The sequence below is a fragment of the Austrofundulus limnaeus genome, unplaced genomic scaffold (genome assembly GCF_001266775.1).
Source record: "Austrofundulus limnaeus strain Quisiro unplaced genomic scaffold, Austrofundulus_limnaeus-1.0 Scaffold300, whole genome shotgun sequence".
In the NCBI taxonomy this organism is placed as follows: Eukaryota; Metazoa; Chordata; class Actinopteri; order Cyprinodontiformes; family Rivulidae; genus Austrofundulus; species Austrofundulus limnaeus.
The window spans coordinates 639,796-650,732 of NW_013952702.1; the positions used below are offsets into that span (position 1 = coordinate 639,796).

At 40.1% G+C, this 10,937-nt stretch overlaps 2 protein-coding genes across 5 annotated transcripts in view; both read left to right on the forward strand.

Annotated features, from left to right (window-relative positions):
* The first annotated feature begins 19 nt into the window (after window positions 1-19).
* LOC106526907 (prostaglandin E2 receptor EP1 subtype) lies at window positions 20-4,551 on the forward strand. 2 transcript variants are annotated; one of them, XM_014021628.1, is made up of 3 exons: window positions 20-326; window positions 1,466-2,374; window positions 3,596-4,551. In XM_014021628.1, the coding sequence occupies exons 2-3, from the start codon at window positions 1,505-1,507 to the stop codon at window positions 3,851-3,853; spliced, it is 1,128 nt and encodes a 375-aa protein (XP_013877082.1). In that variant the 5' UTR covers window positions 20-326; window positions 1,466-1,504; the 3' UTR covers window positions 3,854-4,551. The 2 variants fall into 2 exon arrangements, with proteins under 2 accessions (XP_013877082.1, XP_013877081.1); XM_014021627.1 differs by lacking the exon at window positions 20-326 and having other exon boundaries at window positions 1,379-2,374.
* Window positions 4,552-5,616: 1,065 nt separating this feature from the next.
* Window positions 5,617-10,937, forward strand: part of LOC106526931 (interleukin enhancer-binding factor 3) — a 12,265-nt gene continuing 6,944 nt past the window's right edge. The window contains exons 1-9 of one of the 3 annotated variants that reach the window (XM_014021661.1): window positions 5,617-5,713; window positions 6,120-6,254; window positions 6,493-6,601; window positions 7,119-7,154; window positions 7,462-7,643; window positions 7,802-7,970; window positions 8,054-8,192; window positions 9,897-9,991; window positions 10,369-10,464. In XM_014021661.1, coding sequence (XP_013877115.1) covers window positions 6,151-6,254; window positions 6,493-6,601; window positions 7,119-7,154; window positions 7,462-7,643; window positions 7,802-7,970; window positions 8,054-8,192; window positions 9,897-9,991; window positions 10,369-10,464 — 930 coding nt within the window. In that variant the 5' untranslated portion in view covers window positions 5,617-5,713; window positions 6,120-6,150. Of the gene's footprint in view, window positions 5,764-6,119; window positions 6,255-6,492; window positions 6,602-7,118; window positions 7,155-7,461; window positions 7,644-7,801; window positions 7,971-8,053; window positions 8,193-9,896; window positions 9,992-10,368; window positions 10,465-10,937 lie in introns of all 3 variants that reach the window. The other 2 variants (XM_014021659.1, XM_014021660.1) reach the window with 2 other exon arrangements.

Here is a 10,937-nt window from a genome sequence, read left to right on the forward strand (position 1 = left end):
CATACACACAGAGAGAGAGAGAGAGAGAGAGAGAGAGAGAGAGAGAGAGAGAGAGAGAGAGAGAGGCTGCAGATATAAAATCACCAGACTGCCTTTCAGCCTCAGAGAGGATCCTTCTTTTACTCCGAGTCACCATGAAACCCAGACCCGGACCCCACAGAGGAAAACGCTCCTCAGGACCCATCGATTTATTGTTTTTTCTCTTGCAGCGGCGGATTTTATTACAGAGACACATAAGCTCCTAAAATACTGAAAGAGTTTTACAGAAGTGCCTGTTTGGAGTAACTCTGGTTCAGCTGGACTGAGAAAAACATCTGGTCTCACTGGTGAGTTTTTATTTATCTGTCTGAACAATTCATAATTTTGTGAGAAATTATGTAAATTCTCATCATCTATGACAGAGGATTAGGTATTTGAGTGTCTGGTGGATGTCGGTTTGCTTGTTAGCAAAATATCTCATGAACCTTGGAAGGAGTTTAATTAAATTTACAACTGATTAACTTTTGAAGTGAGCTCAGCTGAAGAAGTTTGCCACAGCCAAAWGACATTAAAAGCACAAAAAAGAATACAATTCAGACAATTTTACAAATAAAAACCAAACATTTTTGAATAGCTGAGACTGATCTCCAACACAACATACTGAACAAGTGGACAGAGTTTATGCAACTTGCAGGAAATTCTCTATATAAATAATTAGCTTAACAAATAATGGTCACCAAAGCCATATGATAAAAAACTAAAGAAATGTCTGTAATTCAATTGATTTTACAAATTTTGAACCAAACTTTGTTGTGTTAGTAGCTGAGATCCATTRACAAAATATATTGTAAGTCTTATCCAAACTTTTAGCTTTAAAATCATTCTGCAAAGATAAAAACAGAAGTTTTGATCAAATGTTCATGGATCTGKTGTGATGCAAATAAAAAGATTTCCAAGTTGAATTGTTTTGTATTTTAATTCTAAAATAATAACATCCGGAGACCTTAATTTAGGCAAAACACAAACATTTTGTGATTATCTGCAGAGACATTCTTGTCTGAGCAGATCGTTCCAAAATTATAACAAATTATAATTTTAAAAACAGAAACATTTAGAAGAAAACGCACATCCGTTAAACGCTGCGTTGCTTTAAACTCCCAGCGTTCCTTTAGTGCTCCTCGTTCTGACCCTGAACTGCTCTGCAGAGATGAAAAACATTCCTCCAACCATTTAATCCTTCAATTGCAGGAAACATGCAGAAATGCTAAATTAACCAAAATTGCACGTGTGGCTTCAAATTCTCATTTTTGTCAATTATTCTGGGTGTTTGTTGAATTTCAGTTTGCAAATGTTCACAAACACTGTTTTAATCACAGTTTCTATTTTTTATTATTTATTCATGAGATATATTGCTGACAGTACAGACAAACACACAGACATGAACATTATTACATTTTTTAACCCTGTCTTTCTTCTGTCTCTGCAGCTTTTTAGTGATGAACTCCAGGACCTCTGGCACAAAGAGATGTTAGCCGTGAGTCACTTCAACTCCTCTGCCTCCCCGTTCCTCCCCCGGCTGGTCGATGGCAGAGGAGGCCTGCTGGAGACCATGGTGACAGCTGTGGGGCAGCTGCAGCAGAAAAACCTCACCTCGGCTCAGAATCAGACCGTCGGCACCATCYTTGTGGTGCTGTCCATGTCGCTGGGCATCTTCTCCAACATCGTGGCTCTGTTCATCCTGGTCAACGCCTACTCCCATCAGCGCAGGCGCTCCAAGGCTACGTTCCTCCTGTTTGCCACGTCTCTGGTGATCACAGACTTCTTTGGCCATGTGATCCCCGGTGCCATGGTTCTGAGGCTCTACCTCATTGGAGGCGTGAGCCCGGAGGACTCCGGCTCCTCCGATGGCATGTGCCAGTTCTTGGGGGGCAGCATGGTGTTCTTTGGCCTCTGCCCTCTCTTCATGGGCTGCGCCATGGCGGCAGAGCGATGCCTGGGCGTCACCAAACCGCTGCTGCACTCCTCCCTCGTCACCAAAACACGGACCAAGCTGTGCCTGTCCACGGTCTGGCTGGCGGCGCTGGGCGTGGCCCTGCTGCCCTGCCTCCAGCTCGGCTCCTACACCTACCAGGAGCCCAGGACCTGGTGTTTCATCAACGTGCTCAACAACACCAAGGAGCTGGACGTGGCCTTCGTGGCGCTGTTCTCCGGGCTCGGGCTGGCCTCGCTGGCRGTGGCGCTGGTGTGCAACACGGTCAGCGGACTGACGCTGGTGCTGGCCCGMATCAGGAGGCAGCCCGGCTCCCATCACTCAGCCAGGTCTCACGACATAGAGATGGTGGCGCAGTTGGTTGGCATCATGGTCACCTCGTGTATCTGCTGGAGCCCTTTACTGGTAGGTACAGCTGCTCCCTCGTCAGGGGTGTCCTTGTGTTAGCAAAATATCTCCTGAACCATCAAACAAATTTAAATAAAACATTCAGAGAGTGATTATTGGATGTGCGTCCACAACTGAAGAAGGAGGGATTTTTCAAGCTGTTAAAAGTAGAGCAACTGTGTTTGCTGCATGACCGGTTTCACCTGTTCCCCATGTTTGTCTTGTTATGTCTTCTTGAATAGGTGTTTCTTAACTGCCCCTCCCCCTTCCCTGAATSTACAGCACCTTGTGAATTTATTTCTGTGAAAGGTGCTATATAAATAAAACTTTACTTACTTATTACTTACTATTGTTGCCATGGGAAGTCATTACCATCAGATACCATCAGACTCCTGATGGATTAAGAGCTCTGTGGTGGACGAGCGAGCGGTGTGTAAAATAATACCTCGTGCTCACTGAACCACTCATTCCCGACTCTTCTCGTGTTTAAACATCCGAGAAGTTGCTTTCTGCATCAGCTCTGTTGCTGGAAAAATTAATAACTGTAGCATTTGGGGATCAGTGGGATAAAGTCTGTTGTGTTAAACCCTACAGACCAGGCAGTGACACTGATGTCTATAAGAATAAAATATTTATTTAGTGTAATGTTTATAGTTAAATAAACCTGGGAAATGATGACAGAGGAATGGGTTTTTTACCTGAGTTAAAATTTTTAAAGCATTTTGGACCAGTTTTAGCTTCTAGATCAGGGGTGCCCAAACATTTTCCCTGAGAGGGCCAAAATTAAAATCAATCTGAGGGCCGCGGGCCGAATGCAGTAATATAAGAAATGCTTAATACTGAAGTAAAGTTGTTTTGTTTTTTATGATCAAGCTAGCAGCCAGTGCGATTGTTTTTTTTTTTTCAGCCCATGGACATGGAGAAAATTCAAGGTATGCTCAGACAGCAAAGGCTCATGGGACATAATTAAAAATTTGAGTATATGTGGTCTTACAAGGTGTGCAAATTTATATAAGGGCTTAAATCTAATCTAAATGTCTTTTGTAGTTATTTTATATTTAATCTTAACATAAGTGCAATCTAATAACCAGGACAACTGTTGATAGGCCAAATCAAATGGCTCGGCAGGCCAATTTTGGCCCACGGGCCCCACTTTGGGCACCTTTGTTCTAGATTTAAAAAAAGGCCTGTTTTGATTTGTTCAAACCATTTAAGTTCACGTTTCTTGTTGTTTCACAGATCTTTGCCCTGATATCAGTGAGAAGACCCACAGGTGCAAACCAGTCAGACTACGAGACCCTGATGCACATGGGGGTGAGGCTGGCCACGTGGAACCAGATCCTCGACCCCTGGGTCTACATCTTGCTGCGTCGCACCGTGCTCCGCAAAATCTACCTCATCGTGAAGTGCCAGGCGAGCATGAGMGGGGGCATGATAGGCCGCTGGGAGAAGAGCTCCTTCCCCAGCCTGGACCAGAAGGAAGTCAGTCAGGTGTGAGCAGAGAGAGACGGACTCTGTGGATGTGTTTGTTACCAGGTTCTTGAACYCACGAAGAACTCGTTAGGACTCGAAAGAGAGACGTGGATAAAAGGATCACACTCTGAAGCTGTGGTGATGCAGATGTTTTAGATCGTTCATCATTGATTCACTCTGTCACCTTCATGATTTACCGACATTACTGCCTGACCTGTCTAATGGAAGCTAACTTTGATTTTGCACAGTTATACATGCTCTGTTGTTCACTTGCAATAAGTGAACATTCCTTATTATTATAATCACTTTATGAAAAGATTGAAAAAAAAACACATCTGAATGTACTCTTGAATTTTGGCCGAAAAGACATTTATGAAAGGACTGAGAGTTTAAATTTCACCAGCCTTAATTGTAAGATTGTGTGTCGTCAGCTGAGGTCGTCATGTTTTGCTCAAGCTAAATATTCTGTTGAATGTAATTTATTAAAGAATGTAAATGTGTTTAAATACAGGGGATATGATCTCTGTTTGTAAATTGGTTTGTGTGTTTACATCTGTGTTTTATTGTTCAGATTTTATAAGTCAATACTTGAAGGTAGCCCTCTGCGAGCTGAGGGTGTGTAACTGAATGTAAATAAAATGTGCTTTAAAAGTCTTGTGTTTTCTCTTTGCTGTTTTTGAATCAGGAGATACTTCAGGGGTTTAAACCTTTCAGTAAAACATGTTTGTCAGGATTTGAACTTTTTTGTGAATTAAAAGAGCTTAAAAACATATTTTAAATATTTTGATTTTGATTTATGCTGAAAATGAATGGGCAATAAATATCTTACCTGTTGTAGATGGTTCCACATACAGCCTAAGTTTGGAGTTTTGTTGGGGTGTAGGGAGCAATGAATTGTTTTGGATAATGTTGAATTTATTCTTTTGGGGTTTTTATGTGATGAAGTGGATTTTAAACAAAATTTTAAAACTCATAGTTAGTGATGATATAATAAAAAATGTAATCTCTAAGGAGCTAAACACCTCTCTCCACAGAACCTCACTTCAAAATGTCTGAACTACCCCTTTAAAAAGTAACATGCATTTTACCACCAGCCACATGTAGGCCTATCTGAGTTTGAGCTCATTGCCCTGTGTGTGTTTTTAAATGGAGCTTTGCTTTTTACTGAGTGTGTTCATATTTCCCCTTAGGGCAGTACGATCTGCAGCGGAGATGCTCTGCTGAGTCATGCACTTCACTTTCAATAGATGATGACAAATCAAAAAGGAATATCTACAAAAAAGGGTTATGCATTTATTATAAATACAGAACACAGATGAGGATGTTCTGATTACGGCTTGACTCAGTTTGGATTTCCAGTGTTTCTGCGTCATAAATGCAATAAATATTCAACACAGCAGTTATAATGGATGTGTACGGCTTCAATATATTAGTGATCCAAACTTTTTCTCAGACTTGGCAGAATTTCTTTATCATCATGCCTGGAACATACTTGTCCTATAATTCCAAAGATCTGCACAGTTTTTCTGTCAGTCGGGCAGTGAATTTCATGTGGAAGGAATTTTCATTCAAAGAGTTTCCTTCTTCCAAATATTTAACAACCTGCAAATCAATACAATGTTCACTTTTTTACAGTCGGTATTTATTTTAAACTATTTTTGTTTCATGTGGGATTTCACTGTATTTGATTCCATTATCACAGCTGTTATATTGGACAGCAGTGATCATGTTGTTTTTCAGACGCGCTCCGGAACAGCAGGGGGCGCTGTTGGACACACAAAAAAAAGCTCATTCCCGGTTCCGGAAAAAAAAAAAACAACAATCTCCCCTCGACTAGAGGACACCACTGGATGTTAACGACTGTGAAACCTTCATTAAAAAAGAGTTACGTTCTCATAAAAGTTTTACAACTGTTAATTTGTTCTCGGAGGAAGGTGAGCCGTGATATCTTAAACAAAACGCAAATGGCAAGGTACTGCTAGCTAGTTAGCATCAAAATCAAACTAAACTTATCTTGTATTTGTTTATTAACCTAAGTGGTGCATTATGGGTTCATTGATTTGATAAATTACCAATTCAATCTGTAGAGTGCTCAGACTTATGCACTTTCATAATTTGCATTTAAACCACCCGCTTCATCCTCTCCGTGCYTGTTGTTTAGCCGCTAACATTAGCTGCTAGCTCGTCAGCATGCAAAAAGTTGGCACGTACTAAATAATTGGATAATCTCTTCTTGACAAACATAAGTAAGTATTGGTGATGAATAGTATTTTTCATGTTAACTAAACAGGCGGCATCCTGAAYAGGGTGGTCGTGACAAGATGGCTACTATGGAGTGGGACGAACATCAGGCCTACGAGGAGCTGCTGTACTGGGACAGTCTGATCCAACAGGGCATCAGCCTGGTTCCTGAGGATTTTAACAGGTAATCCTGTACTGGTTTTACGTGCACACGCAAAACATAAAGTTTTGTAAAGCAAGCAAATTGTATTTATTTTGCACTTTATGTCATGTGGACATGAAAGTCCATACAAGAATGAATTGGTTCTATGAAAATCACTCAGTAAATCTATAATAAGTAATAATGTCATAAGTGTTGCATACTGAATTGTTATAGCACTTGACTGAACCTAAGTCTGTATCATATTTTTCCATCTGTTTAGATTCGAGGAGTTGCGTTACTGGTACGACTGCCTGTTTTACGAAGAGGAGCTGAGACAGTACCATGAGTACATTGCTTCTATAGAAAATGCTGAGGGTCTACATGATCAGGTTTTTATTGTTTTTGATAACACTTAGGTTTTGTGGTGTGTAGAAGTCTGAAACAACATTTTATTTCTTTATGTATGTGTTTATTTGTGYGGTTAGAATGTCTTGCAACAATTTGAAGTGGTTTTGGCTAGCAGTGCTTTTAATTTTTAGATGATTTTGTTTACATTCAGCACACTAAGAAGAAAAATTTCCAATCATCTTTATTGTCAAAAATGTCTATTGTAAATATTAACAAATGTAGCATAAAGGGACTCCCTCCCTTCATGACTTCTAACCCAAAGTCATCTGCGAGTAACTGTTTTGTCTAAAAGCCTCCCTGCCCTGAGAGATTCATGATTGTTTTTGCACATCAGCATTCTGAGGTCACACTCTCTTCTGTAAAAACATTTTATATACTGTATATATATATATATATGTATATATATTTGTGAAATGTGAAATAATTTTTAAGTGTGCATTTTATCTAAGAAGAAAATTAGTCGGGTGGTTTAACAAACGGTTTCTGTGTGTCTTACAGGGGCCTGAACTGTTGTCTGAAAATGTTTCGAAAAAAGTGAGTTGATCCCATTTGATCAGAACTCAGGGTCACTCCAGCGTCTGTTCAGCTCTTATCAAACTTTTGTTTTTCTTTTTTACTCAGGGTGTACTTCAGTCTTATCCAAAACTTGTAAAGTGTTGTCTAAGTTCTTGCGTTAGTAAATTCTGAATCAGAATCCTGTACAAAGAATTCTTTTGGTTTTTCAGATAATCACTATTTTACTTTAAATCATTATTCATCCTACATCTGRAATTAATTAATATAGTCATTTGCTAGTTTAAGAAATTATACTTTAGTTGTTGTTTTTCTTCTCTCAATCAAGGATCAGAAGGCCCCCGGTCCACACGATCACGTTATAATGGCCAAACACTCCGAAGTGTACCCCTCAGCAGAAGAGCTGGAGCTTGTGCAGACAGTAGTTTCCCATGTCGAGTGTGCCCTCAAGAGTGTTTCTGACCAGATAGATGGCATAAAAAATGACAGTGAAGCTGCAGAGACTGGGAGGTAAGCAGCACACCCAACTAGTTTGGGTGTAAATAATGGAAAAACAACATAATGTGCATTACAGCTGCAGTTCCAAGAAGCATTGCATTTGCTCTGATGAAATGGTGTAGAAAGACATTTTATGAGATGATTTTTCCCCCTTTTCTTTCTCCTGTCAGTTCAAACAGTGAAAACCGTATCTTGCGTGGAGTTATGAGGATTGGCCTGGTCGCCAATGGACTCCTACTGAAAGGAGACGAGGACCTGGATCTGGTGTTGCTCTGTTCCAGCTGGCCTACAGGCACTCTGCTGAAACAAGTGGCTGAGAAGTTAACAAAACAGCTGGAGGTAGAGATGAATGTCTGCTTCTTCCTTGTGGCACAACAGAATATATTTCTGTGGTTTAATAATTTATTTTATCATTTAAACAGATCATTTCTGTTGGAACCTACATGGTCATCCCAACTCCTCAGGATGCTACTATTCTTGTGAAACGTACCAAGTTCTCGGTGCCGACTCTTTCTATCCACCTGACCTCGCCTTGTGTCAGGAAAACGCAGACGGGAGAAGGTGAGTGTATCGGTCTAGTTTCCAGTTAGACCTCTGCTCTGTCTGCTCCCAGCACTCTGTCACTGCGCTGCTCCACTGATCTATAATCGTGGGTTTTACCTCACAGAATTTGTTTGCAGTTCATTATACCTCAGTGGCGTCTGTACAGTGATCATTTCAGACTGTAAAACCAGTTAAAACTGGACTTCTTMCTTGCTCGACTGTCTTGGCGTCGTTTTGTGAAAAACTAGGCTCTACATTTTCCTCTGTAGCTGCTGATAGAATCTGTTCAAATTGTTAATAACTGTACTTTAATCATAAAAAAAATCTGTTGATTTTTGCGTATTGCATGCCCTTAGTGGTGCACATGTACATTTGGACCTGGTTGCTGCAAAACTGATGAATGTTTTTTGTTTGTTAGTTTGGTAGAATTGTAGTTTGACAGACAAAGCATTTATTAATAAAATCATACATCCCGCTTTGTTAAAGGAAGGTTGTGTTTAAGTGGTGTTGGTAAAGGCCCTGTCACACTAGACAACTTATGCCAACTTATGAACATTTTAAAGACGTCTACGTTGAAGATGGAATTGAAGAAAAAAATCAGCAGGAAGCTTCTTTTTGGCGTGTACATAATGTAATTCTAACAAATTGATAAAATATATAAATTTTATTAGCAATTTAGTCATAAAAAAGTTTCATAAGAGTTGTCTAGTGTGACAGGGCCTAACAGCGTGGGCTGTTTTAACATGAAAATCTAAATTTACATGTAAGGCCCTGTTAAAACCCAGCATTAACATCTCTTTTGGGTGATACAGAGTGTTCACACCTGGTAGGTAAATGCATACACCCCAAACATCTTTGCAGCTGAATGTCCATCTGCAGATTCATGCAACAAACAGAACGTTTCAATTAAAAATGACATCTTTACATCCTTTGTTTCTTTATGCCTCCTGCAGARACATTTGTGTTTCTTTCAGTTTTATGAATTTATTTGCATATTTAGAAAAAGGTCTTAACAACCAAAAACTTTCTTTTATAGAAAATTTTGTCTGTTTATTAAAATTTTAATAACTTTAATAAAAAGTACTTATCGGGAGCCGTTTTGTAATCACTTTACATAAATGCTGTTTTACTTTTGATATTAGTACCATGCAGAATTAGGCGTTTTCTCTGTTTCATCCCCTTTTTTCTATATTATCTGAATAAATCAACTGTCATCCCTCTTAAACTTGCTGATTAAAACAAACCTGGTATGGCTTTCTGTGTTTTAAAATTTTAAACACTGTTTTAAACGACTTTTAAACGTTTAAAATCAGTTTTGCTGCAACGTGGGACAGACGTGAACAACTTCTAAATGCTTGTGATTTACAACTGATTGCCTTATAGTTTGTCAAGTTTTGTAGGGACGCTGGACCTTTGACCAACTGGCTGTCTCAGGAAGTGCGGGGTAGCAGCAAACCCAAGCTGTGGGGGGAATGGGGGGGTATTTATTGTAGTGCAGTTTATGTACTTCCACTACATGCAGTGATGTGAGTACTGCTCAGTCTGTAACAGTATTTTTACTTCCTCGTGGGTAAATGTTAGGTCAGATCTTTAAGATTTTAAAAGCAAAACTTAGATACTTTGGGACCCCCCCTTCCTTCCTGCTGCTGTTGCTTTGAGCTGCAAGACAGAACCAACCCCCTTGGTCAAACTGTGCCTTTTCTTCTTATCCCACCTCGTCAGTAGAAACGCAAACAGTCGACGAACCGCCGGACATGCTGGACAGGCAGAAATGCCTCTCTGCCTTGGCGTCTCTTCGCCACGCCAAGTGGTTTCAGGTTTGCATTCACGTCCTTATTTGTACATAAGGTTGAAACATTTTCCTMAAATGATCTGACCTTTTGTCTTCTGTCATTCTAGAATCAATGACAGGCTATTGGCTTTTAAATGTAGTGTTTGAAATCTTGTAATTGCAAAATTAAAGTACCAGAAGGGACGATGTGCTGTTCGATACCAATGATAGAAAAGGCRAAAGCATTGGTATCGATACGAGCACAGAAGCTCCTCCAGTTCCACATGGTTGAGAAGTTCTTTAACCGTTCTGTGCTTGCTTTGTTCTCTGAATCATTTCACGGAAACTCAGAAAGCACAGAAGTACGCTCGCATCGGAGGCGGCAGGCCTTCTAACTGAACTGGCTTTTGTTTTGTGTCCCAGGCTAAGCTTAGCGACAAGAATTCAGTCATCGTCGTGATCCGGGTCTTGAGGGATTTGTGTAAACGTTTTCCCTCCATGGAGCCCCTCTCAGGATGGGTGAGTTCTTGACCCTTATAGCATTTTATATTGCACACAGAACCTTAACTACCYTATTTATTCAAGTAAAATACGTAAAATTTAATCCATAAAATCATCCATAAAGTTGGGGGGCAGTTTTATACTCGGATAAATATTTTTACTTATGTATTTTAACTGAAAAATGCTTGAGTCCGGAAATGAGATTGCGTTGTAAAAAGCAGTTGAAGCGAGCTTCCCCCTGTCACTCCTCCATGCTTCAGAGCGACATAGTAACAGATCCAAGCAGGCGACATGATGTGAAAAAAGGTGGGGAAAGTATTCCTGCACCTTAGTAATGATAACGAACTAAAGACATTAGCGTGTGACCGAGCCACTCCTCGATCAACAACAAATACATTGGTCTGTAATGGCTGCCGTCTACCGGTGTTCTGAAAAAGTTTGTGTCCCTGAAAAATGTTTCCCCACCAGAGGGGGCACTCGCGAGTAGTAAG